Here is a 24,756-nt window from a genome sequence, read left to right on the forward strand (position 1 = left end):
TAATTTGCCTGTTACTATTATTGTTTTTGTTGTTTGCTATTTTTAACATAGACATTTAGATTTTTTAAGTGCTCTTATGATCAAAATATAAAAAATGGCAATAAATTAACAATAATAATGATCATATTTGTAAAGCAAGATGATTAAGACATTATCTTGATATAAAGTTGAAATTTCAACGTTGATTTATGAGTATTTTGTTAACCATTTCACAACTATTTAACATTAACGGTTGTTTCAACGTTTTTTCAACGTTGAAACAACAACCGACATTATTTCAACCACATTTAAACACTGAAGGTCGGTCATGTGCCAGCTGGGTTAAGTGGAATCAGTGTTTGAATAAACTCAGAAAAAGACACGCCAGTCAGAACTGCATATGAGCACATATTTCTATATTGTGTTCATGTATTTACCCACAAAGTCAGGAGGAACGTGTTCTATCAGTTCACTGATGCTTTCATGTGTAAAGGTCAGTCAGTGTTTGCATGAACTTTATCTGCCAAAGAGCATGTACATATAATCATGTACACATGCACACATAGGACAAAAGGAACGACAGATTTCACACAGTGTAGTGGATTGAAAAATAAAATATGTGACTTTGAAATGTTGTAAAAAATCCAAAATAGAAACACTTCAGTAAAGATACATGAAAAAACTAATTAAGTACAGCAAGGAATTACATGTTGTGTGTTTGTGTGTGTGTGTGTGTGTGTGTATATATATATAAGTGAAACAATACTTATAATAATGTATTGATCTGAAATAAGAAATTAGGTGACATTTAAGGCAACTTCAAAGCTTCAAACTATCTTCCCACTTCCGCGTGCCTGAACAGTATGGAACGCCTTTTCACACTTTCCTTCAAACCATTGGCTGATGCATAAAATGAGAGACAGGTAATTCACTCTTGTGATTGGCCAATGCAAGTTTTGATTGACAGTCCATCTCTGTTAAGCTTGGCCGATGCCAGAAATGATTGACAGTGTCTCCGCCCATTCGCTACGCCCACTGGTTATCCGGGCTGCAGATACATATACTTGAAAAGAACCAGAACCCGGCGTGGTGGTCCCGTCTCCTACAGGCCGGAGAATCAGTGGGCGTGATGACTGGGGGGTCTTCCTTCGGGGATCTCGCATTTTTGACTTCAGCCAATCAAATACCAGAACTCTGTCCTGCTGTCAATCACATTTTATTACGCCAATCTCTGCTTAAAGTTTCGCCCAAAAAAGGTGGTAACTGCGGTGCTATTGGTCAATACAAAGGAAAACATAGCGAGAGCCAGCGACCATGTCCGTGACCATGACCATGTCCTTTGTGTCCATAGTCACAAAGTATCATGTATTTTTGAAAGCACAACTCATTATTGTGTCACATCGTTAAAGTTAATCAATATATAGAACCGTTTTCAAAAAGGTTCTATAAAGAACCATATACAACTTATTCTCAATCAACCTGAAGAACTTTAACACTATCCAAGAACCAATGAAGAACCATCTTTTTCAAGCGTGTAGAACTCATAGTTCTAAATAGGAACATTCTCTTTACTCTGAACCTATGAAGAACCATCTTCAAACTAAATATCTGTGTCTCTTCATCCCTCTGTGTTAAACAATGACATACATTACAGCACCTTTTATACACGTTATAGCCTATTCAAGTTCTGGGTCCAGGCCCGAGCACACACACTCCTAAAAGGGGGAAACGGGCAACGTGAACATGAATTAAATCAAATTTAATTTGTCTACTGCAGTCACACTTATCATTCGACACATACAGTCACGTTTCAGATAAAACTAAAGGCAGTGTTGAAAGATTTTAATACAGCCTGACTATGGAAACTGAAAGCAAGGAAAGATGCGGGGGCATTCTGGGAAATGTAGTGTGAGGTGGAACTTGCGCGGTAGTGTTTGTGTTGTGCAGTTTAACCCAACAATTCAGACGAACAGCTTCTCGGCCTCAAGTATTGATTCTTTCTCTCCTCGATATCAGTGACAGTGTCTCCGGCACAGAACCCGTACTGTATCGTACTCTAAAGCACAGAACATCTGACGCTGTCCTCGTGGTTCCATGGTGTAATGGTCAGCACTCTGGACTCTGAATCCAGCGATCCGAGTTCAAATCTCGGTGGAACCTGCGGTTCTTTCTTTAGCGCCCCCTACTGAAAGGACTTGGGCGCATTCAGACGGTGACAAAGAAAAGAGAGCACACATATGAAACATATTATAAATACAGTGAGTGCAGATGCTTTCAGGAAGGTATTGCATAATGCAATCAACATTAGAGACGCAAATAATAGAAGGAGACAGTTCACTGGTTAAATCAGGGGTGTCCAGTCTTATCCGCAAAGGGCCGATGTGGCTGCAGGTTTTCATTCCAACAAAGCAGGAACTCACATGATCAGTTGTCTAAAGACTGAGACTGCCTGATTAAACGAGTGCAATCAGGTACGCTTTTCTTGTTTGGGACGAAAACCTGCCCACACATCGGCCCTTAACGGATAAGATTTAACACAGCGGTGTCCAAATATGACTAGGATACCTTATAATGCTAAATATGAGGACAGTATTATGGAAAGTCCCAAAATTCAACATAAAGAGTAAAAAGCACTTTCTTTTTGGGGAGATATGCACATATGCAGTAGCCAGAACAACCTTAAAAAGTGTTCTATGAATTATGCATCACAAACTATTCAATTTTAATAATTAAAGTTTTATGCTCTACATCTGTACTGGCGACTCACATAGTATTAACAAGAACTATCATACATTTATCCTGTTCCTATATACAAAGAAACAGATAAATGATGCAGAGCATCAAAAACTAGTGTCATGAAATAATAAAAAAGCACCTAATGAAAAAAGCTTAAAAAAAAGATTTTAATAAGAACGATTTGTACAAATTTACAAATATACTGATATGGAAGTTTAACAACCAAGTTAAACAAGAATTATGTACAAAGTATGTCTACTTACAAGCTATATTATAATATCCAATGATAACCAAAGAGTTTATAATAAACATTTGGAAGTCAAATAAGGCACACAACTTAGAGCAGACGTACAGTGATTTCTGACGTAGTGCGGTCAACACTCTTCTATTTCTCTCTTGTGGTTCTATGACTGCTTCTGTTTTGAAAGAACAACATGTACATTTCTGAAAACTTGCTAACAGGTGCCACTGCAGAATCTCAGCTGCTAAGTTACGACTAGGCCATCATTGTTCAGAGGTGAGGTTTAGCGAAAGGTCCATTCAGTGCAAGGACTTAAAAATTCCTTGTTTTGGCAAAGAAAACCAGCAGCCATGTTTTCTAACTTAAGGCATAAAGGCTGTCACATGAGTATTTGGTTACATATGATGGGTTGAAGCTATAGGCAGTTCATGTGTTTGGGGCCATAGAGCTGAATCTGAGTCTCCTTAAGACTCTTAATGATAATAACTCTTAAGAATTATTAATTAATGCGGCTCTTGTGATTTGAAAATAGCACTTTCAAAATGAGATTTTGGCATAAAAACATTCAGCACAACACATAACAGGAGCCTGTGTCATGAAGAAATACTTGGCCTGTTACTTTTAAATATGAGACATGGGTTCACTTTGTGCAATCACTAAAACTCCAAAACCTTTGCAAAACATGACAGTTTTAACCAAACCCCAACAGATTAGAGAATTCTTTACTTAAGAATTTTATTCTATAGTGACAGTCACTTCACCCTTTGAACGGACCACCTTTTTTTGGTGTAGCCTTTTTACGACCTTCACTTTATCGTCGAGGTGCCACTTCCTGAAGCAGTTCCTTGCAGCAGATCCACACAGTGGCACATCACATCGTGCACACTGCCACGAAGTGTCACTCCTCCTGCCTTCTGACTTGCATTGTCTGCACACTCTCCGACCCCCTTGGATGCGTTCCAATTCGTGGTCCATTGGAACAATTTTTGGTAGGGCAACCTTTACTTTAGCGTCACAGAGCTGCACACAGAGGCTCCTCCTGAAGTCAATGTACGTCATGGTCTTTTTTGATTTGACTTCGCACTGCTCTCTGTACAGCACGTAGGTGTTCGCTACAGCCATGTCCAGAAAGTGGAAGAAAAAGGTTTTGTACCACTTGTAGGTCCTGCGGGTGGTATAGTTCTGAAGCCTTGGATCTGAAAAATCTACTCCACCCATGTACTTGTTATAGGATTTAACTGCCGCTGGCAGGTGAAATTTACGGGCTTCACAGGTTCCGTCGGGTTTCCTCTGCTTTCTCGAGATCACATCTCCAGTGTAGGCCTTGTGAATGGTGGAGCAGATGGAGACCTCTTTTGTGTCCATCCACTTCACAAACAAAAGGGGTCCCTGTCTGATCCATCTCATGCTGCCTCGCTCTGAAGATCTGCTGAGACAGTTTTCCTGGGCTCTTGGATATCCTGATCGGTTTTCTCGCACTGTGCCACACGCCCCTATCTTCATCTCGTAAAGGTCCCTGAACAGAGTGGGGCTCGTGTAGAAACTGTCACAGTACAAAACATAACCTGTGCCGAGAAAGCTAGGATCTACAAGAGAAACTACAGAATCATGACTTAACCCGTGGGATGTTATGCGTGGGCTACTAGTAGCATAGACTTTGAAATCACACGTATAGCCAGTTGCTGAGTCACAAAGAACAAAGAGTTTGTAACCCCAATTATGAGGCTTGGACTTTAGGAATACCTTCATCCCACTCTTGATCAATGTTGGGACCATTCGTTCATCAATCCACAAGCGCCTCCTAGGATGATAAAATGCTTTGCAAGCAAATTTAAGGCTCTCCATCAGTGGCCTGATCTTCGCTAGGTTATCATAGTCGGCTTTTTTCTTCCTTGCATTTTCTTTGTCTGCGTCTGGGTCGCTTATGTGAAAGCTCCAGCTGATAGCCTGAAATCTTTCCCTGCCCATGACTTTCCTCACAAAGGGAGTCTGCCACACATTGTCCGTTCGCCAGTAATCTTGGATCCTGGGAGAACGAATGATGCCCATAAACACAAGAATTCCACAGAATTTCAAGAACTCTGAAATTTCCACAGGTTCCCATTTGTACTTCTTGCCTTTTTGTTTCTTTAACGCTGCATTCTTGTTGGTGTTACTGCAGAGGCTATCGACAACGTCCAGGGAAAAAAACAGCTGGAAAAGCTCAAGTGGACTGTATTCTCGAGAATGATCTAGAAGAGATCCGGGGTTGCGAGCAGGAGAGAATGCATGGTGGAAAGGGTCAGCATCGTCCACATCTATGTTCTTCCACCTGTGTGATTCTTGTGATAACTGTTTTTTTCTGATATCAGAACAGAACACAACAGAAAATATGTTTTAGCGCATTTATTTTTGTATGTTAGGAAAAATACTAAATTTAACAGTATTCCAGAAAGTCATAAGTTTCACTTACCCGTCACTCTTATTGGCGGCTGCGTCTTCAGACTGTGCTTCTGTAGGCGTGTCAGACTCCTCAGGCTGTCTGTGTAAACAGAGAAATTTGTACATTTGTGAGTGATATGAATGTACTTATAAAAAGCCAGTTGACGTTCTTCCACTTGGTACATTTACACATCACAAAGCAAATGCAAAGCCTGTCCTGCAGTCTTCCACACCAGGGCCCAAATTTATCAAGCTGTTCAGGGTAAGGACACTGATGTAACATCTTAGGTCATGCAGTTGCAATTATATTGCATGCTTTTCAAAAGGCATAGTCTTTCCTACACTAATATGTATTAAAATTCATAAAATATTAGTTTATGGTAGACATTTAATTAGATATATCATGAATTATATTTACAACACTAACTTCAGATTTTATCTCCACTTTCGACATTTTTTTAATAATTTGTAATATGATAAATTCTAACTTCTGTTCTGCTTTTGTCCACCTTTTTACCACACCTCATTATGCTTTGAGTGACTTATGGACAGAACTGTCGACAGACAACATACTAAATGCTTGTAACATCCTAAGATGATGGCTTCACTAATCTTTAATGTTGAGATGCTCAAATTCATGTGCGCTGATGTTTGTAGCTTGATCGACCTCTCAACAGAAACCTGAACCTGCGTGACAAATGCTGTAGTCAGAGGATCCTCTTCATGGCCAACATCAATTATTCATGCTAATAAAGTCAGTTTTAAATTGTGTTTACATTGAGACTGAGGTACAAGCACAGAAACATAAAGCGATACCATTTCACAGTGTCAAATCAGCACTTTGATAATGCTCCTCATACGCTCACCATAGTAGGTAGCCAAGTTAGGTCGGCGCTATATGAGATTTTTGTCAGCTCTAGTTTTAATACGCACATTTTTGAGCTCATAACAGGCATGATTTTCTTTACTTTGTATGTCACTGTTTTTAAGTAACGTTTTATTTAAAGGATAGTACTTTTACTATAGTAGTGTCAGACTGTTAGCCGGTTAGCTTTCTATTGACCAGCTCAGTCTACTCTTATAAGAGCAGAACACAGTTTATAAAGAGAATGTAGAGTGTAAACCAGTAAACAGTGATGCTCAACTGGTAGCTGCATTTTAAGCACTCAAATTTCAACACTAACAACTAGCTAGGCTTCTTTAAGGAGTCATTATGAAGCCACATTTAAGCTGGTCACAGCACGTAGCATTGCTATTGCAGTATTTACATCTTCACTCGAACTGCATGTTGTCCCAGAAACGCCTCAGAGGCATTTAACAGGACAAAACAATAACTTAAAGTGAGCACACTTTCTTGGACTTAGCTAAAAACAATAACAAACAACACCTCCGTTCCCCCAACCGGATATTCAGTCATAATCTCGAAAGAAAATAAGGTGGGCTTCAACATACTGCTTGATGCTTTTCAGATAAAAGATAGATATTTTATGGCTCTGTTCTTCATTCTGGACACATCTTTTTACAGCTATGTTGTGCTGCACAGGACTCGCATATCAGAACCATTTTACAGTCCAACCAAACTGGGTTTATATGATTGAAAACAATAACTCCAAACTTTTGAACGCTAGTAAGTTTTAATATTTTGGGCCCTGAAGGGAGGGAGGGGGTGGTAAGGAAAAACAAACAGCCTGAACGGCTAAGCCAAGCTCAGAAAGAGGACAGACACACTCATATCCAAGAAGCTAAAGTCATCTTTTTATTCGCCAGCGTCTTATTCCAGTTCTCCCGTTTCACCTTAAATGGTGCAGCAGGTACATTCTGACGAATAGGAAGCAGAGCTCAGCATCGCCTCACATCCGAGCTTATTTTCCCCCTTTTTCATTTCTTCGTGTACTAAATTGATAGTTTGGGAAATAAACAGGAGTTAATCTCTCACGCCAGTGTGGGGTCGTCCTGTGCGGGGTCCATTCCGTTGAAGAACATCTCCTCTTCGTCTGAAACAGCACTTTCAAACCCAGAACCTCCATCTTCATCACTCGAGCCGAAAACCTCGTCAGCGAGCTCTTCAGCTGTGCGTTTCCTTTTCTGTCGCAGAGGCATAACTGTGGGACAAAATCAGCCAAATCAAATTAAAACGAACTTTTCTCCAGCTGCGCGGTTCCCGACCATCTCAGCACCTCTGCAGAACAAACACGCTGCTCAGTGCCGTTGTTTATCTGTTTGAGCTCAGCTTCAGCAGATTCGACAGATTCAAACTTTACCAAGAACTAAACTATCGACAAAATAACCAAAGAAAGTGTTTTATATAAATAGCTGAGATAAATAGCAATGCATGATATACGGTGATATTAAAATGTTAGTAGTACATACAGTAAACCTTTTGAATGGTTTGAATGGTTTGACGAATCTGTGGCACTAATAACGAACTGTTTCTCCCACAAATCCCAGCCGCTCCCGCGGTTCTCTCAGACACGCATGCGCACGAGTGAACGCCGTTCTAACGGCTAAGAAGTTTGTCTGGGTGATCGTAACTGTTCAGTACTGCACACCAAACACTTTAATTACGAATAAAATGGAGTTGGTGTCCTTTAAAATGGTCCACGGACATTACTCAGTGAATTTATTCTCACAGAGGTTTAAAAATGAGATCAGCCTCCGCTGCAGTTTTCTGTGATGAGCTCAAACCCTGATCCATTTGTTTGGTACTGTTCGTATTCAGTAGGTCTGTCAGGATGTCTCATGCCTTTTAACACCGTACTGTTCGGATTCCTTGATATTTGCAATTAAAACATGAAAAGCTCTGTCTGATCAATTTATTGATTTTTCCTGCTAAATTCTAAACATATTTTATGGCCATCGAATTGTAAAAACAAAAGGCTACCAAAACTATCTATGCTATAATACATAGTATTTTCACTTAATACACATGTAGATTATATTCCCCGAGCAAACTGTGTTGTTGCTGATGTCACCCAATCAGAAACAATAGTAATATTCCGTTTAGGAATAAATCTTGTATGGGTTAAACAGCTTTTGAATTCTGTTTTTTACTGACATTTTAAATTTATTGATGAATATTCCTGTAGGCTACCTTTTGTGGTTTAGAAAATGAAACAAATATCCACCAGTGTACTACAGCTGAAGTGTTTTGGATCAATGTGGAGAATTTTGTAAGAAGAGAGTCTGGACATTGCATTTCACTGAATGTTTCAGATATTTTTTTTTACTTACATATACCGATTATGATTTAATTATGTAAAGACCTCCTGACTGTTTTACGTTGTTGTGAACTTTGTGTTACAATCAATCAATCAACCAACCAATAAATAAATAAATAAATAAATAGATAAATAAAGTGGTGGTAAAACAAAGCTTGCTGAACTACTGAATCTTTCTGTTAAATTGTATCAGAAAACCAGTGCACATTAGTGACACCTGGTGGATAAAATCATGAACTGCAGCTCTACATCCACTCTGTCCTGGGAGATGTTTTAGGATGAGAGTCCAAACCTTTATCTTCTACTGATTTAAAAACATGCAATTGGTTTCTAAATCGCTAAAGGTAACTAGTGACATAAACATGGCTCTGTGTGTCATGGGGTGTGTCATATACTAAAGAATACATCACCGTAGAGGCTCAGGATCACCAAGCCCCTAAAGTAACACTGCAAAAAAATACATATATTTGCATTGCATTCCCTCGCAAACTTTTTGGTTTCTTCTCAAAATCCACTGCACTTTAAAGGAAAGTAATGTCATATATAAACTGATGGGAAAAAACAGTTTAAAGCATCTAATACTTGCTTTTAATCCACTCCTCATTGTTTTGTCCAGCCATAAAAATCAGCTGTCAAGGAAACTGTTACTTTTAAATGAAGCCTATTTAATGGCATAACCTGCCTTTCAGCTTATCTTTTGTCAACAATGTACACACTGATATGCTGACAAAACGACATTAATAGCAATATACATTAATGTACACTAATATCAACAGAATGTGCCTGTGCTGTTAAAGGGGACCCGACTCTTTAGATGTGTATGTCTTAAAATAATGTCTAATACTATTAAAACATGATGTATAAAGCAAATGGAAACATTTGTTTATTATCAAACCATAACAAATCCCTATACTAGAAGGCCACCAGTGTCACACTGTGATAATATCATATGGTTACAGAAAATGAGACAGTAAAAAGCTTTTTTTTCTTTTACTAACATCATGATCTAGCTAAAGTTGGAAAGAGTGAAGGATGTATTTCAGTTAAATGTAACTCACTGTTTATCACTCAGTGGACAAGACAGAGAGCAACCATTTGATACCGCAACAAAATTGGAAACTTACTAGTGGAGGGATTTTGTCCATTTTTAATAAGAAATCAAATATTTTGCTTGGTCTAAACATTTTAACTGTACTGAACGTGTACACCACACTGAGACCCACATGTCTTAACAGTCAGGGCTCCTTTTAAAAACAAACTGATTGCTTGTAGATGATTCAGTTGACTTATGAGTGCAAATTATTCTCAGAAATGTACAGATTAACTCAAATTTGTCTGAAAGAGACAATTATAGGCGACCCATTCGGTGAGCCCATATGGAAATCTGATCTACAGCAATATCAATATTTTAAATATATGACAAATATATCACATATGTTAGCCATCAACATTAAATATATATGTATAACGCATACATTTAACAATATATGATAGAAAAATTCATATATAGATGACACATATTAGTCATATGCAAGCTTCATGTTATGTAATATAAGGTTTTATGCATTTACTTTGTTTCTTTCACAGATTTCCTAATGAAGTGTAATAGCTACACATCTAAACTCTAAAAACATGCACATCATAGGCTCTGCGAATACAACAGTAACAATTATACTTACACATATGTAAGTTCTGTATATTATGCATACGCATATAAGTCCAATATGCATATATGTATACAGAACATATATTATATTCTGGATTATTTATGATATGTGCATATATATGGCTATTTATCCGATTTTAGCAAGGATAGTTATAGCTGTTAAAGTGGCCTCTGAGTGTAACTTCAGTATCAGTGAAAAGCTGTCACTGTGTTTGAGAGATGGTTCCTGATTGCCGTTGATCGTCCAGTTCTCTCCTGACTGTGTGTGGAAGCAGTGCTGTAGGTGTAGGCCTTTCTTTGTGATGATAATTAAGACACTACTGCTAATCAGATCAAGTCTGCTCTGGAGTCACATTATGAAGCAGAACAACACTGTAAACTCTTAGAATAATGTATCACGTATTATTATTACTTAGATAAAGAGGATGGAAAATCAGCATTTCACTTCAGTCTGATTTACTGTTCATATATAAGACATTATAATATATATTAATTTTAAAATTATATGTATGATAATACACATATGTACTTACATTTTAGTATACATATATAAGATATATAGATACAACGACCAAAAAAAAATAACCAGTCTGACCTCTGACCTAACCTGTTTTCAGCCAAATGCCCTTATGTGGTTCCATGGTGTAATGGTTAGCACTCTGGACTCTGAATCCAGCGATCCGAGTTCAAATCTCGGTGGAACCTGCAAATCATTTTAGCTCCCCCTACTGAACAGTCTTATATAGTCTTTTTCACTTACAATGGAATAAACTAGGTTTTCATAAGTTTTGAACCAAAGAACCAATAACTAACTCTCTGAAATAAACAAAGGTTTTCTCTGCAGCCTTTAGGTCTCCATTCATGTTTAACCCTTCATATGGTCATATTAAATCATGTTCTATGAATCATGAGTGAACATAAAAAGTGTGTTGACAGAAATACAGGTTAAATCTAACAGAGCAACAGCTGTTATTCAAGAGTGAATTTGTGGGCGGAGCAGGGACAGGTCAGTTTCTGAAATTCAGCATGCATGAATAGTTGGATGTTGGTCAGAAATCCAACACCTGAGACTGAACTGCAGCGTCTTGGCAGGTGTTTCTCTTGTTCAGTGCTTTCCCATTTCGATCACTTTCACTGTACGCTTAGCGAAAAGTATGAGAATGTATGTTTTTAAATATCTTCTACTCTAGAAACCTGCATGAAAATGGGATGACAGGATGACTAGGCTTGTCTAATTTTCAAGTTCATTTGAACCTTTAATTAATTAATTATTATTATTAATGTTAATTAATTATTATTATTAATTACTTATTAATGTTCATTTGAACCTGAACAAGAATGTGAAGTAAAAACTCAGAGACTATTTAAATTATAATTAACTGTTAGAAGTAAAATTAATCTTCTGTACATTTTGATTGTAGGTTCTACAACAGGCGTACTGGGGACCTTCCTGCAGAGTTTACTGTGAATTTAGTTCATTAAGACCTTGCTAATAAATTGATGAGCTGAATCAGGTGTGTTTAATGAGGCAGTGAGCTGAAATCTGCAGTGTTTTGACCCACGAGGACTGGAGCCTGACACATGTGGTCTACTTTAAGTTGAATTTAGAACATGAATACTCATTATATGAGTTCAAACGTGCATTTTAAGTATTAGTTTCTCTTTCTTTAAGTATTTAAACATAAATTATATTTTATTATAATTCCAGTCCTAAAATCTGATTGGTTGAGTCGCATTCAACGTGGTCGTAAAATGCATACACCATGACCTCCTCACATTAGCTGAACTCTGTATTACTGCACCACGAAAAACCCTTGTGCTGTTAATGGAACAGCTCGCATGGACCACCATGTGTCTTGATGAAGAAGGTACTGATAAGAACACATAGTTTAAACTATGGGACTAGCAGCTTATTTACTCAACTAGCCACTAGGCTGGTCAGCTAGCTAACAGGCTAAAACAACTCCATCATTAATATCACAGGCTTGAATTAAATTACTTACGGTATGTTTAACTGTAAAACAGCAGTATAAAAGTCTAAGACGTCACTTGAATGGATTACACACTTCAAGTGTCTGTGTTTCAGTCAGAAGTCGCGTCAAACCCAGGCTGAATCCCAAACAGCTCCGTACTCCCTAAATAGTGTGCTAATGTTGGGTTATGTAACGTAATCCCTGGTTCTTTGATAACAGAGTGAGGTGTTTCACTATGGGAATCGCCATGGGCGTGACCAACTACGGAAGCTCCAAGGACACTACGTCTGTCCATGACAGACAGGTCGACCTGCGACCTGGCTCCGCCCCTGCCCTATAGCCACGGTCGACCTATCCAACTGAGTCATTCTAAAGAGATTTCTTCCCGTACCTAGGCAAGGAGGGAAGTGTTGGTGAAACACCTCACTCTGTTATCAAAGAACCAGGGATTACGTTAAGTAACCCAACATTCTTTTTCTAACTTGGTTCAGTGTTTCACTATGGGAGATATAGACTACTATCCCACTGATGCATAGCTCAAAGGCCCTGTGTTGGCGCTACATTAGACTGATGCGGAGGCATCATCTCCTAGCACTGCATGCGCCAGGGATGGACCTGTGACATCTAATCTGTAGAAACGCACAAATGTGTTCCCTGAAGCCCAGCTAGCAGCGGTACACAGATCTAGTACAGACACACCCCTGCACAAAGCCCAAGATGTCGCCATGCCTCTAGTAGAGTGAGCTCTCAGGCCTTCCGGTGGCTGTGAGCCCGTACACTTATAAGCCAGGGCTATAGCCTCCACAATCCAGTGAGACAGCCTTTGGCGAGACAACGGCTTCCCTTTATGAGGAGCGGCCCATGACACAAAAAGCTGGTCATGCCTTCTAAAGTCCGCTGTCCTAACCAAATACTGACGCAAGGCCCTAACAGGGCATAAGCAGTTCAGTCTCTGATCCTCTGCAGTCACAAAGGGTGGGGGGTGAAAAGCTGCCAGCTCCACCGTCACGCAGCTGTAGGCCGAGTCCATTACCTTCGGCACATATGCAGGATTAGGGCGCAAGCACACTCTCGTGTAGCCTGGGTCAAACTGTAAACATGATGCACGGATGGACAAAGCCTGTAAATCACTCACCCTTTTTGCTGTGGTCAGAGCCAGAAGCAAGGCTGTCTTTAGGGAGAGGACCTTTAGCCCCACACCCTCCAGGGGTTCAAAGGGGTGACAGCAAAGAGCATCCAGCACCAAGGACAAGTCCCATGGTGGGACCAACGGCCCCTTTCATAAAACGACAGACTAGTGGGTGCTGCCCCACAGGCTTGTCCCCAAAACCCATATGGCAAGCTGAGATAGCTGCTAGGTACACCTTGATTGTTGAAAAGGCTTTACCTTTATCTAACAGATCCTGTAGAAAGCAGAGTAAGTCTGCTAGTGAGCACTGAAAGGAAGTAATATTCCTCAGAGCACATCAGTCCTCAAACACTCGCCATTTATTGCCATATAATGAACGTGTAGAGAAGGCCCTGGCGCTTTGTATTGTATCAATGACAGCAGGAGGCAGGCCCGCAGCATTTAGATTCCACCTCTCACGGGCCAGGCCTAGAGAGCCATGTTGTCTGGGTGTGGGTGGTAAATTTCCCCGTCCGCCTGTGACAGCAGGTCTCTCCGTGGTGGGAGGGGCCAAGGTTGGCCTGCAAGAAGCTGGACAATCTCTGCCACCCAGTGCTTGGATGGCCAGTGTGGAGCTACCAGAATTAGAGACAGACCCTGATCCCTCACTCTGACCAGTGTGGGAGAGATCAAACTCAGGGGTGGAAATGCATACAGAAGGACGTTTGGCCATGGGTGGGCTAGAGCATCCACACCCAGAGGTGCATTTTCGTCTAGCAGGGAAAAATAAAGAGGACAATGTGCGTTTTCTCGCGAGGCGAATAGATCTACGGCTGCCACAGCTGAGCCACCACTTGAGGGTGAAGTCTCCAGCCTCTGTACAAAGGATTTCCCCTTGGCAGGAGATCCGCCCCCCTGTTCAGTATCCCTGGCACATGTGTGTCACGAAGGGATAAAAACCGGGTGCTGCACCACAGGAGAAGCTTCCCCGTCAGCCTGTGTAGCTGCAGCGAGCGTGTGCCGCCCTGTCGGTTGATATATGCCACTACCGTGGAGTTGTCTGTCTTTATTAATACATGCTGGCCCTGGAGAAATTTCCTGAAGTGTTTCACTGCTAAGAACACCACACGAAGTTCCAGATAATTTATGTGCGCTTGACTCAGCTCCGGAGGCCACACGCCATTCGCAGCTCTGCCCATCGGAGTTGCTCCCCAACCTGACAGGGACACATCTGTGGTTAAGGTTATCCTCGTGGACACACCCCCTAGAGGAATTCCCGCTGTCAGAACAGCGGAGTTTCTCCAATAACGGAGTGCTGTCATACAAGCCTCCGTTATTCTGACCGGGCGGCTGAGGTGGCGGCGGGTGCACAGGTGATGAGACGCAACCCATCGCTGAAAATCTCTCATCATGAGGAGCCCCCACTGCATCGCTGAAATCGCTGATGCCATAAGGCCAGCATACGCAGACAAAGCCTTAACGGAACCGTGTTCTGTAACTGAAACCGGGCTAGGCATTGCGTGAATGACACTATTCTCCTCTCTGACAGGCTGGCTCGATAGGAGAGGGAGTTTATGTTGAGACCCAAGTACTCTATGCACTGTGATGACTCGAGACGACTCTTTTTCACATTTATTTTGAATCCCAGATTCCTCAGGTGATCTAACACTGTGTTGGAATCCATGATCGCTTGCTCCTTCGAGTGGGAGCAAATTAAGTAATCGTCTATGTATGAGAAAATTCTGACACCGTTGTTTCTCAACGGAGCCAGCGCTGCTTCCACACACTTGCTGAAAACCCGCGGGGCTAGAGACAACCCGAAAGGGACCGTGTGGTACTCGTAGGCTGTGCCCTCGAATGCAAACCTGAGGAAATTTCTGTGTGCGGGGTAGATGGCTATGTGAAAATAGGCATCCGACAGAACTATTGTTACAAACCAATCGCGCTGTCGAATCGATCGACAAAGCACTGGTCCGCTGGAGCAGCGAACGCGCCCCTGTAGTTTTCTGCGCTCGTGTCGCAGGTGGATGACGTCACCGCCGTAGGGAGACAGCGGATTTGTGTCAAAGAGGGAGCGTGAGCCAGACAGGGAAAACTTTTTTGTGTTTTGAAATGTGGGGAGCACATCACCCTCAGCTCTTGGCCTGGCTGTGACTGTGCATTCTTTATTTTTTGTCCCCTGAACTGAGTGCTTGGTGACACCTTGAACCTTGTTTGAAAAGCCCCTGTGCTCCCTCCCTTTCTGGAACTGGAGGAGAAGCTAAAGTGTGGGTCCCCAAAATTTCTAACACTGGGGAGCCCTCCGAACGTGTGAGAGTGGGGCTGCATTTTTCCCCCAGCTTCCTCCCTTTTACAGGGGAAGGGGGGGTTAAAGGGGTAGGCTGTGTGGGGGTCAGGCTGCCCACTTCTTCTTTCCTTCTGTGGGGTGGGGTGGCCGGTTCTTAGCTGCCACAGCCGCAAAGGAATGTTTTCCCCACGGCCCAGGGTTTGCTGCTCTTGGCCGCTGGTCAGCCTGCTGACCTGCTGGGGCTGTTCTTTGGGCTTTAACACCCCCTTGCTTTGCTCTCACAGCTGTGGCTGCAAAGCTTTGCTGGCCAGCTTGAGGAGGGCGTGGTACCTGTCTGCGAGGCAGGCAAAGGTTGAAAGCCTCATCCTCCTGTTTCCTGAGAGTGCTGGTTTCTCTCATTTTCTCCAGGGCTGGTCCAAAAAGGCCTTTGGTGGGGTCAAAAGCCGCGTCCATCCTGTTCGTTCGCTACAGCTACTCGCAACCTCCTCTCTCGAATCTTCTGTGGCATCAAAGCACAGTGGTTGCATGTTTGCGGATCAGCCTGAGCGTGTTTAGCGCCCATGCAAACGATGCACAGCGGATGAGGGTCCCTGCCTGAGACTGTGGCTCCGCATGACGCCGGGCACGGGCGGGATGCAACCTCCTTAATGTTCTTTCCCTTTGGCGGGGGTGGTGGACATGATACTGAGAGGTGGGGCGGGAGGGGGATAACTTGTCACCTAGACTCGCCACAACACGTTAGCCTGAAGGATAAGTTGGGTTAGCACGACCAGTCCAGAGAGATAGCTCGGCGTGACCCGTTAGCTAAACTCTGAATGCTAGTTGTCTTTTTTTTTTTAACCAAGCTAGCGGAGAAGGCTCGCCTTGACGCGTTCAGCCCCTGGCCGCTGTAAGTTTGTCTACCTCGGCAAATTAATGCTACGAAGAAACACAAGCTTTGGCAAATTAATGCCGCAGTTACCCAGTTGGCTTAACACCGAGTAACTAGAGAGAACAGCTCGTCTTGACGCGGTCGCTTTTCTCAAAAATGTGGCTGAGCTAACAGCCAAAATGTACTTCTTGACGAAGGAAGTTCTTCAGTGCTATCCAGCGCTAAGCTGTATTCGTATACGGCGACGGGCTACTATGACGGACCGCCTGAGAACTGTTAAACTGTTAAGCGAGCACAGCCTTGCCTGGAGCGCTGAGGGAGCTCGTAGTTCTTCACGGGAAGAAATCTCTTTAGAATGACTCAATTGGATAGGTCGACCGCGGCTATAGGGCAGGGGCGGAGCCGGGTCGCAGGTCGACCTGTCTGTCATGGACAGACGTAGTGTCATTGGAGCTTCCGTAGTTGGTCACGCCCAAGGCGATTCTCATAGAGAAACGCCGAACGAAGTTAGAAAAAGAACTATGAAAGTTTAGAAACGTATTTTGTTATATTATGTTCCTTTTTTATGTGATAATAAGTTAAAAAGTTCACGAGGTGACCACAGTATACAGCAATGGGCCACCGATTGCTCTTCATACCCAGCCATTACCATGTCTTGGGATGTCTTAAGACATGTCTAAAGACACATTATGAAGACGTCTTAGAAATCAAGACGTCTTTAAGACATGTCTATAGACACGGATCTTAAGATGTCTTGGCAATAATAACATCCCAAGATGTCTCAAGATGTAGGATGCATACTACGTATTTTTAAATTTTACCTACATTTTTTAAAAATACATCTTTTACTTTTAAATATTTTTAAGGGATTTTTAAAACGTAACATTATTTATAGCAAAATTTCTAGTAATTAATTTTTTTCCATTATTAAATTCTTTTGTTCTATGTGGGATGCATAATGGTATCACTTATTTTAATATATATATATTGTATATTATTTTATAAACATACAAACATTACATACATTAGTACATACTACATTTATACATTTCAGAACAAATTTAACAAAATAATAATAATAATAATAATAATAGGCACATGGTTCCCAATCTGTAACTTTCTCTACAGTAAGCCATTTTATATGAAACCACTAAATGACTTTGTTTACATCGCAATGACAGAATCAAGTTTACAAAAATCTGGAATTCCCCTTTAAATGTTTCTGTTGCATTAGAAAAGTTTATGAAATCAGTGAAAATTTATTTGTGAGTTCAGACCATGCCTTCAACATGGTGGTAGTATGAGGGAAGACTTTTATGCAACTATTCTGTAATACAGCGTTGCTGCAAAATTTAAAAATCTAATTCAGTTCTTTTAAATACCTTTTTATAGTAATTAACCCTTGTTTTAAAAATGTGTTAAAAATACATTTTTTTACAATTACTATTTTACAGTTGCTTCATTTTTTAATGAAGGTATCATTTTGTCAACTTTTAAAATAATAATAAGAAGGAGAACAAAGAACAATAATAAGTATGCATAAATTACAGTAATGTAAAGGGGTATGGAAAAATCACTATTTTACAGTTTTGTATTTCCTTGTTAATCTGTTAAAAATTCAGAATACTTCTACATTCAAATAATTTACTCTGCAATCCAAAGCACAGCCCATGAAAAAGCACCCACATAGCTTTCAAAAAATATAGATTAGTTATTGTTTATTGTTTTTACAACTGTGTATATGCATAGTACAATAGCGTCATCACACTTGAAATGTTCTACAGACGGGGAAAAACATGTTAACTGACTTTGTGTAGAAATTTGAAATATACTGCAATAAATACACAGTTCCGACCAATGAATCTGACTTTAAGGTCTGCTGTTATTCCGTATATAAGTTATGCTAAAGTTATTAGCAATATAGTACTATGAACAATTATAAATGATTGGAAACAATTTTAAGACAAATTCATATGGACTAAAAAGAAAAACTGACCAACAGAGTAATACAGAGGTCTGAACCCCAGCAGCACTCATAACATACCTGAGCCAGATAATGATCAGCTGTCAAACAATCAATACCAGACTCAGATGTGCTGGGAGCTGAAATAGAGCCAAGCTGTGGACATTTTATGTGGACACAGGAAACAGGGCACAGATAATTCGATGTGCATATGTCCATGCCATAATGCCTGAGCACTAACATTACTGATGTCACACTGCTAATGCTGTTACCGATCTCACCTTTTAGAGTTAAATCCATGATGAGTGAGAGAACTGTAAGATTCACAGCCCATCGCTTCTTCCTCTGTTTTTTCTCAGTGTTGGTCTTCTTTGTCAGAGATATGAGGAAAATGAATCTGTTAAAAAAAACAATTTTAAGACAATAAATTTGAAATTACTTTTGGATCTGCATACACAAGCAGGCTGAATTTAAAGGGGACCTATTATGCTAATTTCCAATGTTCATAAATTTATTTTTGGGGTCGACTATAATACATTTACATGCTTCAGTGTTCCAGAAACACATTATTTTTCTCATACTGTAATTGTTTACTCACCCTCTGTCTGAAACGCTCTGTTAGAGCTCCTGTGTCTTTAAGCCTGTCCTTCCTGATGAGCCCAGTACGCTCAGATTAGTTAGCTCGCTCACTTGGCTCTGACTGATCAAGCGCCAGAGTGGTTACGCCAATACACAGCCTCCGGTAGATGCGTTGTGTTGTGTCAGGGCATGCCAAGCTCGCTGGTAGATGGGCAATAAGGATTGTGTTATGGAATTACATCATCTTGTAACAAAGGAAAAGGTCTGGGGAACTCCAGCCCTCAGGCAGCTGAGAAAAGTGGTTTCTGTGGGAAAGAGTTTCTCCCTCGTGGCACCCAGCTCACACGCATAGCTGATGTTCAGACAATGATGTTCAGTGTAATGAAAGAAGCATCAAGATGAGGCCACTTGGGTAAGAGCACAATTGAGTGTTGAGAATGATATGGACTGCCACCATACTGGATGAGGCCCAAAGAGAGGATGATCCTTTGGAAGAATTAAAAACAATAAAGTTGATTAGATAATTCACAATTCTATTATTTTCATCCTCTAACATGCCAAAGTCAACATGCAACAGAAATGATCATTTGCAGTTGAGGCAGGTGTGAGCTTAGTACTGATATCTGTATCTGTTAAAAGCTGTGTTAAAGGAGAGTTGCACGATTTTTAAGCACAATTTCATATTAAGATGCAAAAAAGTAGTTTGATACAAAATGTTCCATTATGGAAAAACTTAGAGTCAGAGTTTTTCACAGTGGCAGTGACAAGAACCAGACGTTTGAAGAGTTCAATGCCTCTAATCTCTCTCACAGAGAATTATTACATGAAAAGATTATTAATAAGAGCTGAACTCTATTAGAGCATGTATACCACATGCTTTATGCTATAAATTGTAGCGCTCTGAGACTTGCAGTATTACACATTAAAGCACTGTGAAGAAGTAAATTCATAAATATTGATACAGTGTTGGTGATATTGCCATATTGATATTTTGAACACAGCTGTAGTGGCAAATAACATATTGATAAATTGAATGAATAAAGTGCAGATATTTGAATACTGTAACACAGCTTTACCTAAACATTCTGCTCTTCTGTATTACAATATATACTTCATGAAATATATTTGTTTGAAAAACCCACCAAATCTAAACATCTGTCTGACATTCATATGGATTTTTCTAAAAAAAAAAAACTTGAGTCTCACCAGTTGCTCAGCTTCAAATGATTTCTGATGAGAAACATCTAAAACAAAACAGACACGAGGTAAATGCGGCAAAACAATTACAGCAAAGCATAACAATGAAAAACACAAAACAAACTGGTGATTATATATTACTAATAAATGTAGCTGAGTAAAACATAGATTATTAATATAAAGCACAAATAATACATTTTAAAAATACTCTAGAAAGTACAAATCCACCAAGATGTTACTAGAGTAAATGTAACTAAGGAAATGGTTACAGGGCGCTGCTGGGATGAGACAGCTGTACAGAGCTGAAGCTGGGCGGTATGGTTACAGTGCGCTGCTGGGTGAGACAGCTGTACAGAGCTGAAGCTGGGCGGTATGGTTACAGTGCGCTGCTGGGATGAAACAGCTGTACAGAGCTGAAGCTGGGCGGTATGTTTACAGGGTGCTGCTGGGTGAGACAGCTGTACAGAGCTGAAGCTGGGCGGTCACTGTGTTTACAGTGCGCTGCTGGGATGAGACAGCTGTACAGCTGTACAGCTGTACAGAGCTGAAGCTGGGCGGTCGCTATGGTTACAGGGCGCTGCTGGGATGAGACAGCTGTACAGAGCTGAAGCTGGGCGGTATGTTTACAGGGCGCTGCTGGGATGAGACAGCTGTACAGAGCTGAAGCTGGGCGGTCGCTATGGTTACAGGGCGCTGCTGGGTAAGACCGCTGTACAGAGCTGAAGCTGGGTGGTCACTGTGTTTACAGTGCGCTGCTGGGATGAGACAGCTGTACAGAGCTGAAGCTGGGCGGTATGGTTACAGTGCGCTGCTGGGATGAGACAGCTGTACAGAGCTGAAGCTGGGCGGTATGGTTACAGTGCGCTGCTGGGATGAGACAGCTGTACAGAGCTGAAGCTGGGCGGTCACTGTGTTTACAGTGCGCTGCTGGGATGAGACAGCTGTACAGAGCTGAAGCTGGGCGGTATGGTTACAGTGCGCTGCTGGGATGAGACAGCTGTACAGAGCTGAAGCTGGGCGGTCGCTATGGTTACAGGGCGCTGCTGGGAGAGGGTGCTAAGCGACATCTGACGCAGCCGCGAGGCGTAAACAGACAAGCCGCTTAGCCGCTAAGCTAGCTAACTACATACGCTAACCTAACGCTGGTGTCTTCATTTGGCAGATCCACCTAGAAATATAGAAAAGTTTACTCCAGCTGACCGTTAGTGAGGCTGCTTATCTCATTTTGTCACTGCTCACCTTTTAAAAGCAGATTCTGACCGTTGTAGTCGTAACTCCAGTCGCCACTCCACTCGATCCAGTCAGCTAGTTAGCTAACTACGCAGCTGAAAACTCCTCGTTTTTGGGAGCTGAAAACGTCACCCGGCAGGCGGCGCTGTCTTAGTAAGGAATGTAAGAGACTGTCTGGACCAGGTTTAACACTCGCTAAACCAACTCGATAAAACTGCCCGCGTTAGCGCCCTGAGAGACTTGCTTACTGTAAACGGCTGTAACGGTCGCGCTTGGCTTTAAAAGGAAGAATGGCGGAGAGCGCTCGCGCTTCAAAACTGAACGTCCAAGAGGCGGAGTCCCGCGCTCTGACTGGTTTGAAACTCCCGCCAGTCTTTTGTTTGTCCTCCCATAGATCATTTTTTTCTGGTTCGTGCCTCTCTGTACTGAATAAACTGTGCTGTTTTGTTTTTGTATGTTTGTTTGTTTGTTTGTTTTAATCTAGACACAGAATAGAAAACTGCAAACTCTTGAAATACATGAGACAGCTGTACAGCATTATTTTACAAAGCATCACTGGAGGCCATGTCTTAATATATTAAAGTCAAAGTATGAAGTTACCATTTAAACAAAAATCTGTTTATCATGTAATTTTACGTGGTCAAACAATATAGGTCTTTATATTACTACTCAAATACATCTGTTTATTATTGTTTGTGTTTTTCAAATACCTGGAGAAAATAATTTTGAAAGTTATACACAGTATATAAAAAAGTTTGTTTTCTTTTTCTGTTGGGCCAAATTAAAAGTCCTAATGGTCTAACTTTGGACAGCCCTGATCTGCTTAAGAAAATAAACAGAAGTGTAGATGTTGAAGAGAGTGAACCAGGTGCTTTTTTTTGCATTAAGTTTTGGTGGTATGTGATCTCTAAAGTACCCAGGTTAGCTGTTAAGTACATTTACTTCCTATTAGCTCAAAGTTGTTTTATCTTGGTTCCTAGCTTGTTGTCTCTGGATACAATTGTACATTTGAAAATAGATCAATGTTGTGTTAATCATAACATGTTTTCTGCAAATGAGCAAAAGGCTGTGACTGACTGTGATTATCTCCTTTGGTAAATGTTACAAATTAAAAGTTATTCTACCCTGAACTTCAATGATATAAGGAAATGAGTTTAAATTTTAAGGTAAGGTAAATGGTTTAAGAATTGAGTTTTGAACTACATGAACTACATTTCTTGGCAGAATACTTGTTTGTCAATTATTATCAACAACTAAAAATAGTTTCAGCAAAATGGTGTATTTGATCATATTTCATGTTGGTTGCTGTTTTATAAAAGCAATAAGCCACTTGAGGCCATGCATTACCGTGATTTTATCATGGGCAAGGCTATTATTAGGCAAGACGCAAAGCGGATTAAAGTAGATTATTTCAAATATGTTAAAGAATACAGCATAAACAATATTTCTGACACTCAGAGATTTTGCTAAAGGGGGATTCCAGAGTACTTGCATGCATGAAAGCTGAAAGCGTCAGATCATCTTTACCCCCCCTCTATCTTTTTTTTGTCTCCCACAGACCAGAATCAGGTTGCCAAGCGAACTGGTGGTTTTATGACCTAATGGCTTGTGGGCTTAGTAATGGAAGAATGCCTTTCTGTTGTTCATTATCTTCTGTTTGTTCAGTGTGTGCTGAGTGCACTGACAAAGAGTCACAGGCGCTAAGCTAGAGATACATTGTTAGAAATAAATGTTCTGTGCAGGTACATTTTTTGTTCATCAAGGTACAAACACTGTAAACGTACCTCAAAGGTGCAACAGTGGTTTTAAGGTCCAACTGTGTCCCACATGAAAAGTACGTATTTGTACCATTTCATATCCTAATGTTTCAAAACAGAACAATAAAATAAAAGCCTGGAGACGAGACGGGGTGTGTGGAGTCAATACAACTTAGAAAAGATCATTTCAGTGGATTATGGTACAATTATGTTCCCCGACTAAAGGGATGAGATGAGATGTACCCTTGACGTTATCACCCCAGTCACAGTTTCATACCTTTATTCTCTATTTATCACATCTCATTTTTGAAACTTTCAGATCAGAGAACATCTAGAAACCACAGGCTTTCACCTCCTGGCTCCAGTATAATGTTTATAGTACTCTGTCTTGTCAAGCATTGCTTGAGGCTAGATATTTGAGCACCTTGGGAAAGAGAGAGGTTGTTTTAGTAATTGTGCAGCAATATGGATCCTTTATTATACATACAGACAAAGAATAATAACATTAAAGAAGCAATTTGTAAATATAAAATATTAAAGAATTAAGATTAAAATAAATGAGTAAACTGTAGAGGGGGCTGTTGCCTTCAGCGTGAATGAACAACCGCCCCCTCCCCCACCCCGCTTCCTTTCTTTATCTGTTTACAACAAAAGCCTTTGACATCCAGGCCTCAGAGAGCTGGATTTCGGATGTTTTTGCGAAAGGATATGTTTGGGTGTGTGTTGTGGGTTCTTCCTGTGTTTGAATTGTTTCGCCGTTCACCACAGCAAATTAGCATCTTCCGTTCCAACTAAGCAAAGAGCAGGATGGAGAATGTATGAATGTATGTATCTAAACTCATGTGGCCTGTTGATGTTAAAACAACCCGACTATAGTATCTGCTGCTTCCATTTGCACTTCAGCCCCTGTACATGGCAATATGTTGCCTAGGAGATAAATCCCTCAGAGGCACATATAATGTCTGGTGAGGTTTGTTTGGCAAACACACATCAGAGGGTGTGACTGACGTTAATGAAGTCCCAGCTGGGTGGCCTAAATGGCTTCTAAAGCCAGACTTCCTGTATATCATGGTAGTTTACTGTAAGCTTGGAGTCATCTGGAAAAGCAGGGGAAATCCAGCAGATGGTTCTGTCTAACCATTAGATGTAGCTCCATGTCTGCAGGCCCTGTTTCTCTCTCATCTCTTCGTACCAACAAACAAGCACTAGTCCAATACTAGGACAGAAACAGAACACCATCCATGGCCCTCCCCACTCAGAACAGGTGTGGTTTTTTTTGCACTTTATAAGGGAATCACAGGCCACAGCGATGCATTCATTAGAGATGGATGGAGAAGGAATACAGAAAGACTTTTACTGTGCCTGGTACTTTGTAAGAAAACAGATATGATAGATGTGCACAGTGGAATCACTGGATTCTGCATATTTTATATATACATACACACATTTTGGACAAATGTTTACATGTTGGGTGGTGTTTGCTCTCTTCCCCCCTTTAGTCTCCACCCACTGAAATGACGCTTCCTAGAG

General features: G+C 40.9%; 1 protein-coding gene, 2 non-coding genes and 1 pseudogene across 4 annotated transcripts; 2 read left to right on the forward strand and 2 right to left on the reverse strand.

The window, feature by feature from the left end:
- The first annotated feature begins 2,067 nt into the window (after positions 1 to 2,067).
- Positions 2,068 to 2,139, forward strand: trnaq-cug. The gene has a single exon. It is a non-coding gene; the product is annotated as a tRNA-Gln (tRNA).
- A 1,500-nt stretch (positions 2,140 to 3,639) lies between these two features.
- On the reverse strand, positions 3,640 to 7,582 carry LOC118803776 (piggyBac transposable element-derived protein 4-like). 2 transcript variants are annotated; one of them, XM_036564270.1, is made up of 3 exons: positions 7,314 to 7,582; positions 5,409 to 5,477; positions 3,640 to 5,297 (listed from the first exon to the last, which is right to left on the reverse strand). In XM_036564270.1, the coding sequence occupies exons 1-3, from the start codon at positions 7,475 to 7,477 to the stop codon at positions 3,692 to 3,694; spliced, it is 1,839 nt and encodes a 612-aa protein (XP_036420163.1). In that variant the 5' UTR covers positions 7,478 to 7,582; the 3' UTR covers positions 3,640 to 3,691. The 2 variants fall into 2 exon arrangements, with proteins under 2 accessions (XP_036420163.1, XP_036420164.1); XM_036564271.1 differs by lacking the exon at positions 7,314 to 7,582 and adding an exon at positions 7,172 to 7,307.
- A 3,312-nt stretch (positions 7,583 to 10,894) lies between these two features.
- On the forward strand, positions 10,895 to 10,966 carry trnaq-cug. The gene has a single exon. It is a non-coding gene; the product is annotated as a tRNA-Gln (tRNA).
- Positions 10,967 to 12,796: 1,830 nt separating this feature from the next.
- On the reverse strand, positions 12,797 to 14,734 carry LOC118803754 (annotated as a pseudogene).
- Between the last annotated feature and the right edge of the window lie 10,022 nt (positions 14,735 to 24,756).

Source organism: Colossoma macropomum, unplaced genomic scaffold (assembly GCF_904425465.1).
Source record: "Colossoma macropomum unplaced genomic scaffold, Colossoma_macropomum, whole genome shotgun sequence".
NCBI classification, from domain to species: domain Eukaryota; kingdom Metazoa; phylum Chordata; class Actinopteri; order Characiformes; family Serrasalmidae; genus Colossoma; species Colossoma macropomum.

What these genes read in the sequence shown, in the direction of transcription:
- LOC118803776 (XM_036564270.1), bottom strand. Translation starts at nt 7,477, where the DNA reads ATGCCTCTGCGACAGAAAAGGAAACGCACAGCTGAAGAGCTCGCTGAC. An exon ending in CAGGACGACCCCACACTGGC is followed by an intron (nt 5,478 to 7,313) that starts GTGAGAGATTAA and finishes CTGTTTACACAG; the next exon opens with ACAGCCTGAGGAGTCTGACA. An exon ending in GCCGCCAATAAGAGTGACGG is followed by an intron (nt 5,298 to 5,408) that starts GTAAGTGAAACT and finishes TTCTGATATCAG; the next exon opens with AAAAAAACAGTTATCACAAG.